The sequence below is a fragment of the Trachemys scripta genome, chromosome 11, assembly GCF_013100865.1.
Source record: "Trachemys scripta elegans isolate TJP31775 chromosome 11, CAS_Tse_1.0, whole genome shotgun sequence".
Taxonomy (NCBI): domain Eukaryota; kingdom Metazoa; phylum Chordata; order Testudines; family Emydidae; genus Trachemys; species Trachemys scripta.
In genome coordinates this window covers 19,467,722-19,489,605 of record NC_048308.1, presented here as the reverse complement: position 1 = coordinate 19,489,605, position 21,884 = coordinate 19,467,722, and the positions used below count along the sequence as shown (strand labels likewise).

Below are 21,884 nucleotides of genomic sequence, written 5' to 3'. Positions count from 1 at the left end.
GCATGCTCATTAATCATTTCTATTTAACTAGAGTAACTGATTGGGGAAGCTTATTTAGAAATACGAAAGAAGATCCAATTTCAGTTCCAGATTTCTTCAAAGCCCATTCAACCAGATTATAGGAGCATCATAGAGAGAGCAGAAGCTCCTCTGTGGCAGATCTAGATTGACCTGGTTTTAAATGCATGTCTTTGCCAGACACTACAGATGGGAAGTGGAAGCTTTCACTAAGACAGCCATTGACACAAAGGTGTCTCAAGTGTAGCTGAGGCCTGGCCCGACATGAGTAATTAATACATGAAGGGAGGTTTCATGTTTTTTAAAGATAGAATTAAGGACAGTCTATTTAATAAAAGTTACAGCTTTATGAAGTTTCCCTGTTGAGTTATTCTGGCTTCTCTAGTGATTATTACAAGTTAGATACAAGATAATTATGTTTTATGGTTCCAGTAGTACATTAACGCCATTCAAAGTGTCAACGGAGGATACTGAGAGAATAAAGCTCTTGGATACAGAGGGATGTCTTATCTCAGAAGGTCAAGTGCTCTGATTCCATCTGCTGGCAGGGAAGAGCTATACCCAAATCACATAGAATAACTAAAGGAAAGTTAGCTGGTATTATATTTCTCCTTCTGCTAATGCTCATGTAAGATTTATGCAGATGAAACAAAGCTTCAAAAACAACCATCATCTTGGATTTGCTGCTCAGAAAGAGTAAGTCATATTTTTAGAGCTTTAAAAAATCTTATTTTTTGCTGGAAAAATCTGTTGGAATGTGAACATTCAAAGCCAGGAAAAATAGCTGCAGGTCAATTTTGACTTTATTTTTACTCCCATACATAGCTTAATATTTTCATGAGTATGCATGCACTCTTAACATAAAATGTTATGTTTTTTTTTCTCCAATGAAACATGTTTTGTACAAAAATGGCAAAATTCTGCTACTTGGGAAAATAACATGAATTTCATTCATTTGATTTGGTTTCTTGCAGCAAAATGGTGATTTTTTTCCATCTGAAAAAACCCCGGCTTTTATGTTTTAAAATTGTGAGGGAAGAAAAATTTTATTTGATTTTTGAGTTTTTGCCATTTGTAGATTTTTCTTATTAAACTCTGGCAGAGACTCGCTTCTAAGGAGCAAATTCTAGATGGTGTCCTTTTTGATTTTCTCTGGCAGAAATCTATTTGAGCATCTCATAAAATAATCTTATGCAGCTTCCAGAACTGCATTGAGGATTTTGTCTTTTTAAGGAGTCTGTCTTTTGAGATGCACATGTATATGCATATTTATCTTTCTGTATCTCTCTCTATAGAGACAGAGATACATGTGTTTACTTGTATAGACTCTGTTATGAAATTATGTGAAAATATATGCATATGCAAAGTATGAAGCAGTAAAGCTTTGATTGCTCTGTTTCTAGGGTATCGTCATTGTAATCCTGGAGAATTCAGTTGTGCTGATGGAAGGTGTCTCTCAAATTCTCAGTGGCAATGTGATGGGGACTTTGACTGCCCAGATCATTCTGATGAAGCTCCTATAAACATAAAATGCAAAAGTTCAGGTTCATATTTATTTATTTTTAAATCACAAATATGTATTTTTCCCAACAAACTTAATTTAGAATTGTAGATAGAAAGACTATAATCCTAATAACTGTATGGTACAGTCCTGTCTCTTTAATGCTTCATTCATCCTGTGAGGAGGATGGAGTTGTAATTTGTCAGTCCTGAACAGCCAAGAATTCTGTAGTTGATTAGTCTCAACTGATCAAATAAAGCTGGCCACACCAGATGGTTCAGGGTAGCTTGTAGTTTGTTTACACATGTGTTTCCAGCTAGTATAGACATCTGTATTAGGTGACTGAAGGATATCTAATGTAACCACATTTTTTAAAAGAGTTCCAGTGGTGATCCTGGCAATTACAGGCAGGTAAGCTTAACTTCAGTACAGGCTGATAATTTTGTCCTTTACTATAGTTAAGTTTATCAGACATAATAACTTGAGGAAGAGTCAGCATGGCTTTTGTAAAGGGAAATCATGCCTCACCAATCTATTAGAATTCTGTGAGGGGGTCAACAAGCATGTGGACAAGGGTGATCCAGTCGATCTAGTGTACTTGAACTTTCAGAAAGCCTTTGACAAGGTCCCTCACCAAAGGCTCTTAAGCAAAGTAGGGACTCATGGGATAAGAGGGAAGTCCTCTCATGGATCAGTAACTGGTTAAAAGATAGGAAACAAAGGGTAGGAATAAATGGTCAGTTTTCAAATGGAAAGAGGTAAATATCGGGGTCCCACACAGATCTGTATTGGGACCTGTGCTGTTCAACATATTCACAAATGATCTGGAAAGAGGATGAACAATGAGGAGTTAAAATTTGCAGACAATAAAAAATTAGTCAGTACAAAGCTGACTGCAAAAAGTAACAATGAGATCTCACTAAACTGGGTGACTGGGTGATAAAATGACAGATGAAATTCTATAATAAGTGTAGAGTAGTGCACATTGGAAAAAAAATAATCCCAATTATACATATAAAATGATGAGGTCTAAATTAGCTGTTACCACTGAAGAAAGAGATCTTGCAGTCATCATGTATAGTTCTCTGAAAACATCTGCTCAGTGTGCAGCAACAGTCCAAAATGTTAGGAATTGTTAGGAAAGAAATAGAAAATATCATAATGCCACTATATAAAGCCATGGTACTCCCACACCTTGAGTGCTGCATGCAGTTTTGGTCATCCCATCTCAAAAAAGATATATTAGAATTGGAAAAAGTACAGAGAAGGGCAAGCACAAATAAATAGGTATAAGGAACAGCTTCTATGTGAAGAGATTAAAAGGACTGAGACTGCTCAGTTTGGAAGAGAGATGACTAAGGGGGATAATATGCAGGTCTATAAAATCATGAATGGTGTGGAGAAAGTGAATAAGGCAGTGTAATTTACTCCTTCACATAACACAAGAACTAGGGGTCACCCAATGAAATTAATAGGGTGCAGGTTTAAAACAAACATAAGGAAGTGCTTCTTCATACAATGCACAGTCAACCCATTGTGAGGGGATGCCGTGAAGGCCAAAAGTATAATTGGGTTCAGAAAATAATTAGATAAATTCATGGAAGATAGCCATGATGGTCAGGGATGCAACACCATGCTCTTGGTGTCCCTAAACCTCTGACTGCCAGAATCTGGGATTGGATGACAGGGAATGGATCACTCAGTAATTGCCCTCTTCTGCTCATTCCCTCTGATGCATCTAGCACTGGCCACTGCTGGAAGTGGTGCCAAGCTAGATGGACCATTGGTCTGACCCAATATGGCCATTCTTAAGTTCTGTAGTTGAATATGTATTACTTTTTAAAGGCATATGACTTGGACGCTAGTGACAAATCTTATTAGTGCTCCCTATATGCCTGTCAGTACCTCCTCAATTTTGTGTATCTTGCATCATAGTTATTTTTCATATTTTCTTAGCTTTTGTGGTACACAGTTAAGTTATCACATGTCTGGATGCTCCTGAATCATCTAATTTTCCTGTTACATTTTCCAAATTAGGCTTTAGATAGCCAGTTTTTTTTTTTTTTTTTTGTGGGGGGGGGGGAATTACCCTATTAGAGGATTTTACTATGACAGTTCTCCATTGCTACCAAAAAATAATCAAATGTATTATGATTTTTTTCCAGTGTTTTCCCCAGAAGATTATATAAAGTATAATATTTTTAATATACAGAGGGCAGTTAATTTCCTGGACTATAGCTTTTTTCCCCCTTGTGCATGGTTTCCAATATACAGTTTATGGCTTTTTCACTGGTGGACTGCAGAGAAGTGATGCTGCATGATGCTTGCTCTTCTCATTATTTCTTGTTAAGCAAAACCAAACTGATGGAAGGGGAAGATGAAATGAAGAATAGACAATATGATTAACTTTTTTCAGAAAGGAGTAAACACTTATCTTAATATAGATACCTAAAACTAAAGTAAAATTTACACATATAACTTTTTCATATAAGCAATTACTGTAGTCATACAAGCAATCTTATGAGATCAGTCACAAACAGAAAATCTGGACCCCACAGATTGGAGTTGGTCCATGAAAAATATCTATTAGAGCTGGGTCACACTATGGGAAAAGTATGAGAACCACTGACATACTCTTCATTTGTTTTATTTTATTTTATTTTTTCCAGAACAGTCATGCAACAGTTCTTTTTTCATTTGCAAAAATGGCAAGTGCATTCCTCAAATAGATGTCTGTGACAATAAAGAGGATTGTGGTGATGGATCTGATGAGAGAAACTGTCATATCAATGAATGCTTGAGTAAGAAAGTCAGTGGCTGTTCTCAAGATTGTCAGGATCTTCCTGTTGGGTACAAGGTTGGTAGTCATGGTGTGTAATATAGTATAATATAAGTTCTTAATCCTTAACTATGATTGTTTAAACCACATAACCATGTAGTAGAACTTCAGAATGCAGTACTAGCTTTTAAACAAGTAACCTAATCAAAATCACAAACCTATGCAAATCAATATATGAGGTATGCAAATGACCATCAGTTGTGTAAAAAGTAGGAGCTTAAATTCAATTTATAATGAATGGGAAGATGTACATTAAGTAATTTCAACATTTATTTCTATGTATTTGTAAAAACTAATCCATGAATATTTTACTTGAAAGGTGATGAAGATGAACCTACAATAACAAAAGTCTAAAGATACAGCACTTAAAAAACCCCAAACAAATCAAGCTGATGTACGAAAAATACAAATGATCTGAGAGAGTTGCTTATAAGACAATGTCTCCAATAGTAATTAATACAAATAGTAAACTTTTCCCAAGTTGATTGAAATAGTGACTCAATTAACAAAGAAAAATTGAACAATGCACTGTTAATGGACAAAATTTCAAAATGTGCCCTCCAGTTGTGTCCATGCAACTTTGCTCATGCATTTTGCTCATTAATAGAATGAAGATGCTGGAGCATATGATAACAAACTTAATTATATATCTTTATACTTCCATGTCTAAGACCCATTGGTTGAATGTTGTTTTGGCCCAAATTCCAAGAAATTCTTCACTCTTTCCCTGATGGTGGGACTCCACCTGGACCTTTGTACCTTCAAAATGATTGTTTAACATTTGAATGGATTCCCTAGTGTTTTTTACCTCTTGTTTTATAATGACAAGCCTGCCTTATTGAATTAGTTTCATCCCCTTTTCCGTGGATGGTAGGTTCTTTTCTACCTGAATCGGCTCCTGTTGAACTGCAAACTTGGGGCCACTCATAAGGTAGACTTCGGTTCTGTGAATCAACTAAGGAATTCTAGAGCACCTCCAACTCCTTCTGGAAAAGAAAATCTGCCATTGAATGGCCAGGCTACTTTTCTGGGGTTGGAGGAGGGATCTTCGGTCTATTGTTTTAGTCACAGGAATCATTTTCCTGTCACTGTGGCAGACATGGCTACAGTATTCAAGCAGATTATGTCATATGTGATTTCACACATGAACAAGAGAATGGAGTTCAAAACTGGAAGACTCTTGGCCACCTGAAAATTCTAATTTTTAATCTCTGGGGATCTGCTAAATACAGTTAGCCACCTCTCCACAACTTGGGAAGTGCTTGCCACGTGACATGAAGTTTATAGTGATAAGCCTGAGGCATCAAAGGATATTTTCTGGCAGGGAAGTCTCATGTCACAGAATAAGCTGGCCCCTTTAAGGGAGTTAGAACTAAGTTTCACCTGTGCCAGGTTTACCTCCCAAATCATGGGACTGAGAATTTGGGGAGCACATGACTGTGAAGGGTCATGTGATTTAAAGGAAAGCAAGTAGCACCTATCCATAGAGGCAGTCTGCACTCAGTAGGGTGAGACTAAGGGTGGAGAAGACCTGAGGCTAGCCTCTTCAAAGGTGATCTGGGAAAGCCCTGGGGAAGAGCAACAGTTTAACCCAATGAGTCCTGGGGAAGGCCTAGGTAGGAAGAAGCAGTGTAGGACTGCCTGAGAAGGTGGTATTGTGAGGACCTAAAAGGCAAACCAGTCAATTGCAGAAGTAGCCCTGGAGTCTGAAGTCGCACTTGGTTTCTGAAGTAGAGAGCTGGTTCACTTATTAGAGTCAAGGAGTTGGGGTCCAAGGTAGAGGGCTTCCTGACACCTCTGCATTGCAACCTAGAGTGATGGTGCAGAAACCACTGCACTGAGTAGAAAAGGAAACATTTGTTGCTGATAAACTGTTGAACCTGGGGTTGGGTTGAAGGAAATTGTGTCCCAGTAAAGGCCAACTGAGGGTTAAAGGATTCTTTGTTTGGACAGTTATGTTTTACCTTAAAATGTAGAAGACTTTTTTTTGCTAGAAAGCTAATGAAAAAATCACAAGGGGAGAGATGGCAACCCCCAGTTGGAAGAGGAGGGAAAAGGAGGCAGTGGCTACATCTCCATGCCAGGAAGAGGTGTTGCTCCTATTAAATCTCACTTTTTCTGTTAAGGGGATTGTGGAGATCTGTTCCTCCTTTCAGAGGAGTCATTGTCATTAGCTGGTGTAGAGAGGGTGCGTCAGGGTTCGTCCCTCTCCGGGGCGGTGGGGAACCACACCGTCCCCCTTAGTCCTTGCACGGCCCCTTGTGGAATCAGTCAGGCCACAGGAGCCCTGGCTCAAGCCATCCGGCAGGGGCCTGAGTGCACACAGGTAACAATTAACAGATAACTAGCCCAGGCCCTGATCAGGGCGGGGCAGTAAAGAGTTAAGGCTCAGGCCCTCAAGCAGGGGCTGAGCAGCAGTTTATACCGATGCTCCCCAGGTTATGCAAACCCAACTTATGCAAACCCACACTTACAGAAAAAGTTCCATAAGTTCCGCAAGCTTTTTTTTTTTTTGCGTAATTGTCAGGTATACGTCCCTGACTTATGCAAGGCTTTCTGGAACAGCCTTTGGGTCTGAAGCAAAGTCCCTGGGCTTCAAAATTTACCCTTATCATAGAATCATAGACTTTAAGGTCAGAAGGGACCATTATGATCATCTAGTCTGACCTTCTGCACAACGCAGGCCACAGAATCTCACACACCCACTCCTGTAACAAACCTCTAACCTATGTCTGAGCTATTGAAGTCCTCAGATCGTGGTTTAAAGACTTCAAGGTGCAGAGAATCCTCCAGTGACCCATGCCCCATGCTGCAGAGGAAGGTGAAAAACCCCCAGGGCCTCTGCCAATCTGCACTGGAGGAAAATTCCTTCCCAATCCCAGATATGGCAATCAGCTAAACCCTGACCATGTGGGCAAAACCCACCAGCCAGACACCCAGGAAAGAATTCTCTGTAGTAACCCACCCCATCTAACAACCCATCTCAGGCCATTGGGCATATTTACCACTAATAGTCAAAGATCAATTAATTGACAAAATTAGGCTATCCCATCATAACATCCCCTCCATAAACTTATCAAGCTTAGTCTTGAAGCCAGACATGTCTTTTGCCCCCACTGCTCCCCTTGGAAGGCTGTTCCAGAACTTCACTCCTCTGATGGTTAGAAACTTTCTTGTGTTGTGACGATTTTGCTGCATGGTAGGCACTCAAAGTGCATTTTGTATTTTGCCTCAGGAAGGACATATCCCCAATAGGTGTTCCATATCTCATTTCTTATTGAAAATAACTCAAAAGATGAGAAAAGCTTAATGTGAACTATTATTCCTGGAAAACTTGAAGAGAGCCTCCTCAGATCCTGAGTAAAAGACTCAACCAGGCCTGAACAGTCTTCATCCCTAAGTGTTTCTGCGAGCTGTGATTCAAGTCTAAATTCCCAGGCTTTCTGATCAAAGACTGGCAAATCAGCTAAGTCCTCTTCCATCCAGTGAGCTAAAATGGTACGAAGAAACACCATTCCTTTAAAGAGCATAAATCCAGGTCAACTTCCTCACGTCCTAGTAAAAAGGGGCATAGATCACCTGAAGGTGCTCAATAAATAGTAGTTCACAGCCTAAATCATGTAACTCTGACACCCTGACAGAGCCTGGTCACCAAGCAATAGTACTGTCTCGAGCAGTGCTCTCTACCTTCCTTGTTCCTGACCCCTCAGTACTGACATCAGTACACCCAGTGCTGATAGACCCAGAACCCATAATCCCAGTACACTTGCTCTCAGCACCAACCTTGTCAACACTGAACTTTGTAAGGTGACTGCACAGCATGAGTCTCTACTATTGTATACTAGTGTATCATAAAGTGCTGTCTATAATACTGACTGCTTCCACCATTACAGTACCAAGCACCTCTTCAGCATCAACTGTGAGTGACACTGTAGTTCGCCTGGGACCCCTGCCTATAGAGGAGAAGTATTCCATTTCTTCCACCCAGCAGGGAGGCATCCTCTACTCACTCACCTCAGTCCCATTCATAAGACCTCTCTTGGTTGGGCAGGGTTTTGGACCCAATACTATAGGCATGGGCATAGGGGATCTAAGGAAAAGTACTCATCATGGTACATCCCCCCAATGCCCACAGTCCCTTACTCCTATAATGTTAAATCATGGCCCTACTGGGCTTCTTGGGGCATGCAGCCAGCAAGAAAACCAACCTTTACCTAGACCTTCCTCTATGCAAAATCCCGTAGGGTTATTCAAGAGGCATAGGTGACGCTCACTCACACGGTTCAGCAAGAAAAGCAGGAAAGTGAAGATCAACACCTGCAAACTGAGGAACAGATAATTCCAGCAGCTATCTCCTCCTCCTCCCCAGATGAGGCAGTAGTACCCACTACTTCTAGTCAGCCAGATGTTTACAAGATATTGCAAGAACTTCTGTGCCAACTGGCAAATACCCTGGAAATCCCTGTGGAAGTAGTGCCGGGAGAGTTGCCCAGGCTGGTTGACATTGTACACACATCAGTGCCTGGAAGATTATCCATTCCAGTTATGGGGGGGCTATTAGTGCCAGCAAAACACCTTTGGCAGACTCCTCTATCTGTGGCAGACTGATACTATCATCTATCTTTAGCTGGCTTTGAGTATTCCTACACTCACCTACTCCCAGGATCCTTGGTAGCAGCTGCTATTCATTAGGAATCCAGACAACAAGAGCCACTGAAAACAACCCCAAGAGACAAGGATCCAAAAAAATTAGATTTATTCAGCAGGAAGAACTATACTTCTGCATTTCCAGATGTTCATTGCTAATTAGTAGGCCCTAATGTAAATATCTAAATTGGGACAAGATATCATACTTGTTTAAAAAAAACCTACACTCAACACAACAGGGAAGAATTGAAAACTGTTATTATCGGGGGTCAGCAAGTGGCCTGCACTTCTATTCAGGTGGCATTAGATGCATCAGACATGGCAGCACAATCAATGGCCACGTCCATGGGCTTCATGTTTGCAGGCTGCAGAAACACCAAAGAAGGTACAGACAGTGATTGAGGACCTCATATTTGAAGGCTGTGACCTGTTCAATATGAAGATTAATGAAGTCTTGCACGCGCTAAAGAATTTACAAGCTACTTTTTACCTCTTGGGCACCTATATGCCAGTACCTAGGAGAAAACAGGCTAGACCTCTTTCCAGGCAGAGGCCTTTTCCCTTCCATTAGATAAGACCCTCTGCATCACCCAGAAAAAAAGCAGATTTCATCAATGGAGACCCTCTGCCACTTTCTATACAACCACTCATCCTGAGTCCAACTCTAGGTAGCACAGTTGATGCTACAGTTGAGAGCCGTTTCCCTTCCCCATCCCCTTTGGCAATTGCCTTTTTTTATTTTCAGGAGCCTGGAATCACACCATCTCAGACCAGTAGGTCTTAGCGGGGTGTTCCTTTCAATTTCACAGCCTTCTGATTCTCACATATTCCCTGTACCTCTTCAGGGACTCCTTATGAGAGACTATTACAGCAAGAAGAGGATTTGCTTCTAAATCTTGGAGCAATAGAAAAAGTGCCTCTGGAGTAAAGCTGGTAAAAAACATTTTTGAATAGCTGAATTTTCATCAAAAAATGCTGTTTGGCAAAGCCAAAATGTGTCACAGAAATGTATGGATGAAGTTTGAGAGAGAGAGTCTCACATTATATAACCCAGGGGTCGGCAACGTTCGGCACGTGGCTCGCCAGGGTAAGCACCCTAGCGGGCCGGGCCAGTTTATTTACCTGCTGACGCGGCAAGTTCGGCTGATTGCGGCCCCCACTGGCTGCGGTTCACAGTCCCGGGCCAATGGGGGCGGCGGGAAGCTGCGGACAGCACATCCCTCGGCCCGCGCCATTTCCCGCTGCCCCCATTGGCCCGGGATGGCGAACCGCGGCGAGTGGGGGCCATGATTGGCCAAACCTGCCGCGTCAGCAGGTAAATAAACTGGCTCGGCCCGCTAGGGTGCTTACCCTGGTGAGCCGCGTGCCGAACGTTGACGACCCCTGATATAACCTGATGGTCAGGGCACTGGCCTGGGATGAAAAAAACTGTTCTGAATCAGGCATATCAAAGACTCAAATCGGATCTCACAAATCCCAGTCCAGTGCCCTAACCACACACATGTGTCTGTCCCGTATTTAAATTCTCAGGTTCCTATCTGAAAATGAACAGTTTGACAAAATTCCTTTTGTGCAAAAATGTTTGAAAGGTTTTGGACTATTTTACAATGTGGAACAAAAAAACAGTTTTGAAATATTAAAATTGCCGTGAAACAGAATAGTCATCATCTGCCCAGCTGCACTCTGGAATTCAGAGGGAAGTATTTTATTCATTATTTTCTAATTCTGCAAAAGAAGGTGTGTGGGTGGGCGGGGGCTATTGCCTAACCTGGATTAGAGACGATTCAACACCTTCATCCACGATTTTAAATTCAGCATAGCAACTCTATCCTGTATAATCCCATATTTAGCTTCCCGGGACTGGTTCATGGTTCTCAATTTATAAGATGCTTGCTTTTACATAAACAGAACAGGAGTACTTGTATCAGAGAGGTAGCCGCGTTAGTCTGAACCTGTAAAAAGCAACAGAGGGTCCAGGCGTCTGATGAAGTGGGCATTCACCCACGAAAGCTTATGCTCCAATACTTCTCTTAGTCTTAAAGGTGCCACAGGACCCTCTCTTGCTTTTGAGGAGTACTTGTGGCACCTTAGAGACTAACAAATTTATTTGAGCCTAAGCTTTCGTGGGCTACATCCCACTTCTTCAGATGCATAGAATGGAACATATATTGAGGAGATATATATACACACACATACAGAGAGCATGAACAGGTGGGAGTTGTCTTACCAACTCTGAGAGGCCAATTAAGTAAGAGAAAAAAAAACAGACAGGTTAAAGTGTTCTCCCACTGTTTTTTGAGTATTATGATTCCTGATGTCAGATTTGTGTCCATTAATTCTTTTGCGTAGAGACTGTCCAGTTTGGCCAATGTACATGGTAGAGGGGCATTGCTGGCACATGTCTCAGACTTCTCGGTCATGTGGTCTTCTGCACATCTGTCACACAGCATGCCAGACTTCACTTATGCTACATGCAAGGGTGGTTGAAATATGTATATTTACCCAACAAACATTAGACATGAGGATGCAAGTCCCTTGAGAAGTACTCTCATTGTTAAATTGGTGGAAACACCCTCTCAAGGTTTGCAAAGTAGTACCATTTTCTCCACCTCTTTTCACCAAGATACTGGTGACAGATGCTTCCATGCTTAGGTAGGGAGCTCATCTGGACCATCTTCAGACCCAAGGCCTCTAAACTGTAGAAGAGATTGTCCTTTGTATAAAAAACTAGCCTCCACAGTGTCTCTTCCTGTGTTATGTGGACTAATGGGCCAGATCCTGACTGACAACACAACACCGATGTGTTATGTCAACCAACAGGAAGGATTCTCTGCAGCCAAGTAAAATTGATTCTTTATTTGGGCACACAACACTATCTGTCTCCTTCAGATACCCTAATTCCTGACTACCCTTTTATCTCTAAAGTACTCTGTAAGAGTAAACTTAGTATCAGTAACACCTTACCTTTGCCCCATCCAAGGTCACATCATTTTTTCCCACCCTATAATTGCTAGATTTCTAAAGAGCCTGATTCATGTGTTTCCCACATTCTTTGACCCCCTTCCTTCCTGGAATCTAAATATAGTCTTATCTGGGTTAATGGGTCCTGCCTTCAACAATATGATATTTATGGCTGGTATGCCTAACACAGTGTTCTGTATGTATAAGGTGGCTCTTAAGCCTCAACTGAAGTTTTTACCAAAGATAATTTGACTTTCATTTGAATCAGATAATTCATCTGCCAGTTTTCTTTCCTAAACCATACTTCAAGCAGGGGGAAGCCAAGCCCCCCACACTCAATGTAATTAGGGCTCTTTCACTTTACCTGGATAGGACAAAACCATGCAAGAGCTTCCCTAGACTATTTGTTGAGTCTGCAGATAGGATTAAAGGTCTGACAATATCAACCCAGAAACTCTCTAAATGGATATCTAATTACATCGTATCGTGCTGTGAGTGAGCTAGATTAGATCCTTCCATCCAGGTTCTATTCTACATCACAGGCAGCTTCTGCACCTTCCTTAGGAAGCTGACCGGTTTCTGATATTTGAAGGTTAGTTACATGGGGATTAGTCCATATTTTCACAAAACGCTATTTCCTATGCAAGACATCAAGATCACAAGCTTGCTTTGACATAGCTGACCTGCAATCACTATTTAAATAGACACTGAGCATGAGCCTCCTGTCTATGGGGTCACTGCTTACAAGTCACCAGAAGTGAAATGCATGGGAACAGTCAGTCAAAGAAGAAAGATAAGTTACTTACCCTATGGTAACTGTTTCTTTGAGATGTGGTGTTAACATGCATTCCATGACCCACCCTCCTTCCCTGCTGCTACGGAATCCTGATGTTGTGTTGGTGAAGGAATTGGAGGACAGTTGGATGCAGTTCGTCCTTGATCTTTTTGGGCAGTGTGGAAATGGGGAACACAAAGGCTCCTATGGTACAGTCTCAGCCCAAACGGACATTGCTTACCAAAAGAATCCAATCACAAGGACATTTTTAATAACCACAGTACTAGGGTAAGTAACCGTATTTTCTTTATATGGTCATAGTCGAGTAGAAAGGGAGGAAGGCCTAACATTTTGTTAAACTGTAGAAAAAGCAAATTCTGCTAGTTTCACTTCAGTAGGACAATTCTCCAACAAACATCTCTAATGTGCCATTTGATAAATTCCTGTTACATAGAAAGTTAAATGAAATTAAAACAGTTGGTTAAAAAAGATTATTTTAAAGTTGTCATTTTGAAAGATTGGTGGTACCAGACTACTCTGTCTTTGATTTCTGTTTTTAAGCCATTCTTAGTAAGTTTATGCCAAACAGAAAGACACCAACAATAATAAAAAATGAGTTCTTTTTTTCTTTCCCAGTGCAAATGCTGGCCTGGATTCCGGCTCAAGGATGATGGCAAAACATGTGTAGACATTGATGAATGTTCCTCTGGCTTTCCCTGTAGCCAGCAATGCATCAATACATATGGAACTTACAAATGCTTATGTGCAGATGGGTATGAAACACAACCTGATAACCTCAATGGCTGTAAATCTCTTTCAGGTATCACATTTTATTTATGCACAAATATATCCAAAATTATTTGTGAAAAGCTTGAATTCTGAAATCTGTGGTGTTTCAGCCTTTGTAATGACTAGAAAGATGGTTTAAAGCATCCTTTTCAGTCAGAAACAGAAATCTGAATTCAGTGCAAGGTGTCTGGATGTGAGAATAATTTCTACTTTTATTGTGTATTCCACACACAGGATTCTATGTGGATAATTACAGTGCATTATGATACTGTGAATTATTAAGTGTGCACTAAGCACTGGGAAATTTCAGAAGCAGAAAAAAAATCACTTTATATTGCCTGCTGCTCAGTCACATGGTAATAGTAAAAAATGTAATGTGCAATATTAAAAAGCCTGCTGCTGATGCATTATTTTTTTATTTTATTTATTTTCATTTTTAGAATAACTTGCTGACACTTCAGCATACAATCACCCAGTGCATTAAGCCTGCATAAAAAGTTAATCATGGGGGAAAAAGAGGCTAAAAGAAAATTATATGGTGTTTCTGATCTTTGCATTAAAAATGTCTAGTTCACGGTTCTTATTGTAAAGAAAACAATGCATTATCTCCTGCCATAGTGCAAAATGGACTATTTGAAATGGTATGCATAGTAAATATATATAAGAACTTAGCTTAATTATCTCTCTCCATGTCCTATATTTGTTCTTTCCTGACTTATTTCAACTGTCAGGATTACATGGTGTCAGTTATCTGAGGAACAGGAGGTCAAGGACGGAGAATTAGAAGTATGGGACTCTACCAGTTACAAACCATCTCCCATGCACAAACAGAACACACTCCATTCCTCTTCTGCTGGACTCCTCCGAAAGTGTTGGAAATCCTCATCTCCCTCGCAGGCAGAGATGCTCCTGTTCTTGACCTGCCTGCACTCCCTGCAGGCCTGGTTTTCCAACAGTAGGTCACTTTCTGCCTCAGTGACAGGAAGTTCTGACTCCCTGTATCTGTGAGACTCTTGTCCCTGCAGCTTCCATGAATAATGGGAGAGGAAGCTGAAGAAGCAGAGTTGAGAGACGGGATCTGATTTTCTTGTCTCCTATCCCTTACCTTATAGGGCACATGCACATTTACAGGACAAAGAGCAGTCAGATGAGAGGAAGGAGTGGAGCCTTGAATAGGAGGGGGTAGGATCCAAGATTCATTCTGGAGCTGAAATATGTAAAGATTTCAAAGTGTTAATGACAAACTTCTCAAACTTAAATTGGCAGCTGTTCATGTTGGAGCAAGGCTGGCTGTGGTAAGAGTCATTCCCAGCCTGTGAGAGGCTTTTCCAGATGCTATTGAGTACAGTGTGGTTATTTTAGTTATACTTTTATTAGTACCTGGAGAATTTATTATGAAAAGATTCTCAGGTTTTATGGCTAGGCACAAGAGTTGTCTGATTTGTTTGGGTGAGGGAAATGGGAGGGTCAAATGTCTTATTTGTACCTCCTTTCCTATCCACACTAAGAATTAGAGAGACTGTTACCTTAACGATCATCTCTTGAAGGAGGTGACATAACCTGCATCAGAGCCGAGTCCCAGTCATGACCCCGGGGACTCTGGATCAAGTCAGAGTACTCCTCTAGATTTTTCTGACTCCAAACATAAATCTGGGAATGAATGTCATGCTTCCTCTTCTCTATCTAGGTTGAAGAGATCTCAACATTCAGACTCTGACAAGACCTCTAAGTCTCGGTCTTCTCCCAAACTCTCATCTGGTAAATCCTCTGGTACTGGTTTGAAACCTCACAAATCGAAGTGCTCACTTGTTCCATCAGAGGTAGTACTGTTGACTCCGGCTCCATGTGGGCCGCTGAGGCCAGTGTCTTCACTTGTTCCAGGGCCTTCCCATTGGTCTCTGGACCCTCCAATATTGTTGGCACTGTCAGAACTAATACATTCAACTGAAGTGTCTTCTACTCTTCAGGCCTTCCTAGCAGCAAGGGAACTTCTTTGTTTTTCCCTGCCTGACTCTCTCTACTGCAGCTGGCTCTGATATTTACCTAACTGATACTGACTACACGATCCCCTCTGCCAGTGCACCCAGCACCGATATCTCACTTGGCACCATCGACATGCCTGGCACCAATGATGCAACCAGCACTGACTATCCATTCAGCTCCACTGATGCACTGACAACACACACAGTGTCTATTCCAGCACCGCTGGTACCAACCTCTTCATCAGCTTTTCAGCCACTCCAACCTGCATCTTTTATTGACCCTGGTATGTATCCCACACATTAGGCATAAGAACACCTATGGGAACAGCTACCCACTACCATGAAGAGGCTTATGTATCTTCTATGGGCTCAGAAGGGGAAGGACCTGTCTGTCCTCCAAGATTCTTCAGCTCTCCCTATAGATCTTCTATTATCAGGTCTAAGGATCAAGACTGGTTCTCATGCAGGAAAGTTGCAGCTTGGGGTCCCCCACCACTGATGGGGTATGACCATGCAATATCCTCCATGGCCATATTGGTCTTGGGCTGCACCAAGGGATTTTAGATCCCCATCTCATTCACTTCCTGGGAGAATGTCTCCCCTCACTTTCAGTGCATGAGACATCTTTTCAGTATCCTGCGCCTATTCCTCAACCCGCTCTCATGGAACCTGACATGGAGGAGAGTGAATTACTAAAAAGCCTTTATTGCCCCTTCTCACATTCCTTCTTCCTCACCAGATGATGCTGTTACCCTGGAATCAACTTCTCTCCCACTCACTCCGACCCGGAAGATTTTAAAGTCTTCCGGGATTTCATGAGAAGGATGGTTACTTCTCTGGGAGTGCAGGTGGAGATTGTGAAGGAAAATCTGAACACTCTCCTGGATATTTTGCAGACGTCTACTCTTGGAAAATTTGGCTTTCCCATTAATGAGGCCTTGTCAGAGCCTGCAACAACTCTTTGACAGACTCTAGCCTCTATTCCAGGCTCCTCAGCAAGGGTTTGAGCATTTCTTTACTCATCCAGTTCCTGATTCTCTGGTAGTAGGACGTGGTAATGAGCAGCCTTGCCAAAACCATCCTAAGTCCACTCCAAAAGATATGAAGCTTAAGAAGCTAGATTTATACAGCTGTAAAGTCTATTCCACCACTACACTACAAAAGCCAGTTGCCAGGCTTTTTTAACTAAGTATAACTTTATTAATTTCTCTGCTATTTCCAAGTTCTCTGATAAACTGTCAGAGGAATTTTGTGACCAGTTTTTAGCATTAGTGTCTGAGGGACATCTTATAGTGTGAACATCCCTTCAGGTAGCAATAGAGCCGCTGCTACTGCCTCATGCTCCATGGCCAGTGCAGTCTCTATATGAAATACTTCCTGGCTGCAGGCTTCAGGCATCCCAAAGGAGCATGCACATCACAAGAGAGGACTTACCATCTGAAGGGTGTTAACAATTTTCTACAAAAACAGGTGATACCATGCACCTCTTCACTCTTTAAGAGTTTACACTCCAGCTACAAAAAGGAACCTAGTTAGGTCACAGTATTTTTATACACCCTCTTTCCAACAGAGTCCACAATATCCCTCCCAAGAAGAGGTCAAGACCTCCTAAATGTTGCTAGCCATCTTCACCTTCTCACCAGATGTCTACGACGTCAAAGCAGTCATTTTGACTTTTTGGTAATGGACAATGTGTCAATGCTATCTCCTTCCTTTGAGATATGCTTATCGCTTTTTTTACCGTGCTTGGGAAAACATCACATCAGACAAGTGGGTACTTAGCACAGTAAAAGAGGAATATGTTATCCAATTAATTTCCCTTTCTTTTCCCATCCCCCCTTTCCCCTCCCTTTTAATAGACCCCTCTCATGAGACTGTGCAACCTCAAGAACTATGGTCTCTTCTAGAATTATGTAAGAACATTAGAACGGCCATACTGGGTCAGACCAAAGGTCCATCTAGCCCAGTATCTTGTCTTTTTGATAGTGGCCAATGCCAGTGTCTCAGAGGGAATGAACAGAATAGGTAATCATCAAATGATCCATCCCCTGTTGGCCATTCCCAGCTTTTGGCAAATAGAGGCTAAGGACACCATCCCTGTCCATCATGGATAATAGCCAATGATGGACCTATCCTCCATGAATTTATCTAGTTCTTTTTTGAACGCTGTTATAGTCTTGACCTTCACAACATCCTTTGGCAAGGAGTTCCACAGTTTGACTGTGCATTGTGTGAAAAAATACTTCCTTTTGTTTTTTTTAAACTTGCTGCCTATTAATTTCATTTGATGACCCCTAGTTTTTGTGTTATGAGCAGGGGTAAATAACACTTCCTTATTTACTTTCTTCACTTAATTGGGAGAGAGAGAGGAAGTTCCTTACCAACACAGAGGAAAAGGCTTTTTTCCCTTGTACTTCTTGGTCCCAAAGGAAACTGGGGGCCTCTGTCCCATTGTAGACCTTTAGAAAGCTAAACTATGAGATCAGAAAGATCAAGTTTGGGATGGTTAACTTCTCTTCTAGTATCCCTTCCCTGGAAAGAGGAGATTGGTATGTTTCCCTCAATTTACAAAATGTGTACTTCTATGCGGTGATACATCCCTCCCACAGGAAGTACCTTTGTTTTGTGGTAGGCACCAACCACTATTAGTACACAGTGCTCCCTTTAAATTTGTCAACAGCCCCTAGGGTCTTCACTCTTCACCTCCATCATTTGGGCATTCAACTATTTCCTTACCTGAATAATTGACTGGAGTAGGTAGGAGAGGGATAACTCAGTGGTTTGAGCATTGGCCTGCTAAACCCAGGGTTATGAGTTCAATCCTGGAAGGGGCCACTTAGGGATCTGAGGCAAAATCAGTACTTGGTCCCGCTAGTGAAGACACAGGGCTGGACTTGATGACCTTTCAAGGTCCCTTCCAGCTCTAGGAGATAGGACTACTCCATCAAGTGACCAGATCCAAAACATGTCCTAGTGATCTCATCTGGGCCTGAAATTAATTTGGAGAAATCTCAGTTACAACCCACTCAATGCATAATTTTTATAGGAACAAACCTCGATGACAGAACAACCAGCGCTTATCTTTCGAAGAACAGGTACCTATCTGTAGCTCCCCTTTCCAATGACCTCAGGTCCAGGTCAATGACAACAGTGCATACCTGCCTTCATCTCCTGTGCCACATGGCCTTGTGGATGTATGTAACTCTACATGCCAGACTTCACCTTCACTGTCTGCAAGGCTGATTTCATTCAGTATTTCTTCCTTCTAGGCGCCATCTGGATGTGCAGATTTATGTATCTACTTGATTGGACCCAAGGAATATGTGAAAAGGAGTCTCATTTTTATACCCAGAAGGTTTTCCCTGCATATAAACATGTTGGAACTTAAAACTATTCATCTGGCCTGGTAGTATTTATGCCCTCCCTCAGAAAACAGGTGGTGAAAGCTCTCTCAGACAACACCACAGGTATGTTTTATCTGAACATCAAGGAGATGCAAGATTGTCTCAGCTGTGCTGGGAAACTATCCTCCTTTGGAGTCTACAATGTTTCCCTGAAGGCTTTTCACCTTTCAGGAGTGAGAAACGCAATAACAGATTGCACAAGGGGGTTTTCATAGACCATCTTGAATGATCAATCAGAAAGACATTCTCCTCCATGTTTTCCACTGCTAGGGTACCCAGTAATAGACTTGTTTGTGACCAACCTCAACAAGTGCATGGGATTTTTCTCCAAGGCTAACAGCACTGCAGATTCTCACAGATGCTTTTCTTCTTCCCTGGTCTGGTCACCTCCTATATGTGTTCCCTCCAGTTCCTCTCATTCCAGTGGAGCTCAGGAAGCTAAAACAAGACTAAGAGTCATTAAGCCTCATTGCACCAGCATAGCCAAGACAATATTGGTTCATGGATATACATCAGCTGTCCATCCATTCACTGCTAACTCTACAACTTGTTATAGAACTTCTGTCACAAAACCAGGACAGATCTCTGCATCTGAACCTTAAATCTCTCCATCCTATTGTGTGAATAATCTCTGGCTGAGCACTCATGAGAAATTGTGCTCCCAAGAGGTCTAGGCCTTCTTGGTGAGCAACGGAAAAAAATCCATTAGAGCCAGGTATGCATTGAACTGGAAAAGATTTTCTGTTTGGGTATAGTCCCACAGTTTATTGCCCCATCATATTGAGGTTATGCATGTGCTGGACTATCTCCTGCACCTGAAATTATCAGGCCTCAAATAGTTCTGTGAGAGTTCACCTGGCTTTTATTTCAGCACTATGTCCGCCAATAGAGAGGTTTTTTCTTGTTTCTCGATTTTGAAAGGGCCTAACTAATACTTACCCTCCTGTGTCTGCTCTGGTACCTCTATGGGATTTAAATGTAGTTCTCTCGATACTCATGGGTTCCCCTTTTGAGACTATGGAGACAGCTTCTTTATCTTTATCATCTGTGTAATTGGTATTTTTGGTAGCACTTTCTTAAGTGAGGAGTGTTTCAGAACTTCAGGCTCTCTTAGCTGACCTTCCTTTTATAGTATTTCATGAGGACGAGATATTCCTTAGACCACATCCTAAATTTGTGCCTAAGGTAGTATCAACCTTTTATCTAAACAAAACCATTAACCTTCCGGTGTTTTTGCTGAAACCCCATTCGCATAAGGAGGAGCAAGCATTCCATATGTTGGATGTTCATGGAGTACTGGTGTTTTATTTGGACCTCACTAGATCTTCCAGATCTTCCTCCCCAGACTCTTTGTAGCCTACCTGAAAGAACTAAGGGTTAACCAGAGTCATCTCAGCAAATATCACACTAGATTTCTGAATCTATCAAACTCTGCTACCAGCTCACTGAAGTCTCTCCTTGGTCAAGAATAGCAGTTCGCTACACCAGAGTGCAGTACTTTACTTCAGCTTTCTCGGGCAATGTTCCAATAGCTGATATATGCCCTGTGGGAAATGGTCTTCTCTGCATACTTTTTCTAATCATTCTGCCATCACTCAAGCCGCTCTTGATGATGCCAACTTTGGAAAGTTGGTACTTCAGTTTCGGTTAAGATTATCCAAAATTACTCCACCTGTAAAGGAACTGCTGTTGAGTCACCTATGGTAGAATGTAAATGTGTGCAATCACTTAAAGGAGAAAAAACAGTTACTTACCTTACAGTAACTGTTGTTCTTCAAAATGTGTTGTTTACATGTACATTCCATGACTCTCCCACCTTCTGTGCTACTTTGGATTCACTTATAGTGGTGCAAAAGAATGGAGAGGGAAAGGGCACACATGCCCCTTTTATTGCCCTCACCTGAGAGCACAAGGAGAGCAAGGATGCATGCGCCTCCTAGTAGTATTGCTGGTAAAAGTCTCCAACTTGAATGCACTGGATGCACACATACCTACAGTGGAATGCATATATGCACAATACATCTTGAAGAACAACAGTTACTGTAAGGTAAGTAACCTTTTTTCTCTGTCCACCTTGCATTGTTGTTTATTACTTGATTGATTTAAAACTCAGGATAAATAACATAAAAATATCCTTTACATTCAGTTTGGACTTCAAATTACCATGAGTTTTAATATGGCTCCTGTATTACAAAGAAAATTTTAAATTACATTAAATGATATTAATTGAACGCTTTGTTCATTTTTATGTTGCATCATTGATCTTACTTGAAACAATTGAAGGTTTTAACTATTTCTTTCATTCATAACACTGTAGCATTGTAACATTTTATTTTTCAAACCATCTATATTTCAGCTTTATATTCCTGATTATCCATAACATTAATTTAAAAAAAAACCTAATGTAATATATTCTTTCGTCTGTGGTTTAGATGAGGAGCCTTTCTTAATTCTGGCTGACCATCATGAAATAAGAAAAATTAGCACTGATGGATCCAACTACACTTCATTGAAACAGGTATAATCACAGTAACAGTCTATAAGTTTCATTTTAATACTCTTATTACTATTTAAAGTATGCAGTTGAGAGAAAGATAATCCTAGAACTGTTATAGTAGAATAATGCAGTAACTTAATGTATATAGTGATTTTTACAGTTTCTTAAAATGACTATTCTGATTGATTGAGTTTTTGATTTGTATTAATATCCAGGCAGTTGTTTGTTGAGTCACTCTGAAATCCAAAAAATTTGTGTTCTTTCAACTTTCCAAAGAGATGACTACTTCTTTCGAGTGTTTGCATATTTTGATTATGCTGCAGGTGTGTGTATATATCTCATGCACTAGTGCCGGAGAGTTTTCCATAGCAATACCCATAGAGGCAGCCATGCTTGCACCTTGGCTTCCCTCATGCGCCAAGGGTATACAGTGAGAAGCCACCCCCCCCCCCCATCCTTCATTTCCTTCTT

The 21,884-nt window shown here is 41.2% G+C and overlaps 1 protein-coding gene across 1 annotated transcript in view; it reads left to right on the top strand.

Annotated features, from left to right (window-relative positions):
• Nucleotides 1–21,884, top strand: part of LRP1B (LDL receptor related protein 1B) — a 1,021,752-nt gene that overhangs the window by 774,462 nt on the left and 225,406 nt on the right. The window contains exons 54-57 of the mRNA XM_034786032.1: nucleotides 1,422–1,562; nucleotides 4,189–4,376; nucleotides 13,378–13,561; nucleotides 21,349–21,434. Of these exons, the coding sequence (XP_034641923.1) occupies nucleotides 1,422–1,562; nucleotides 4,189–4,376; nucleotides 13,378–13,561; nucleotides 21,349–21,434 (599 nt within the window). The remainder of the gene's footprint in view (nucleotides 1–1,421; nucleotides 1,563–4,188; nucleotides 4,377–13,377; nucleotides 13,562–21,348; nucleotides 21,435–21,884) is intronic.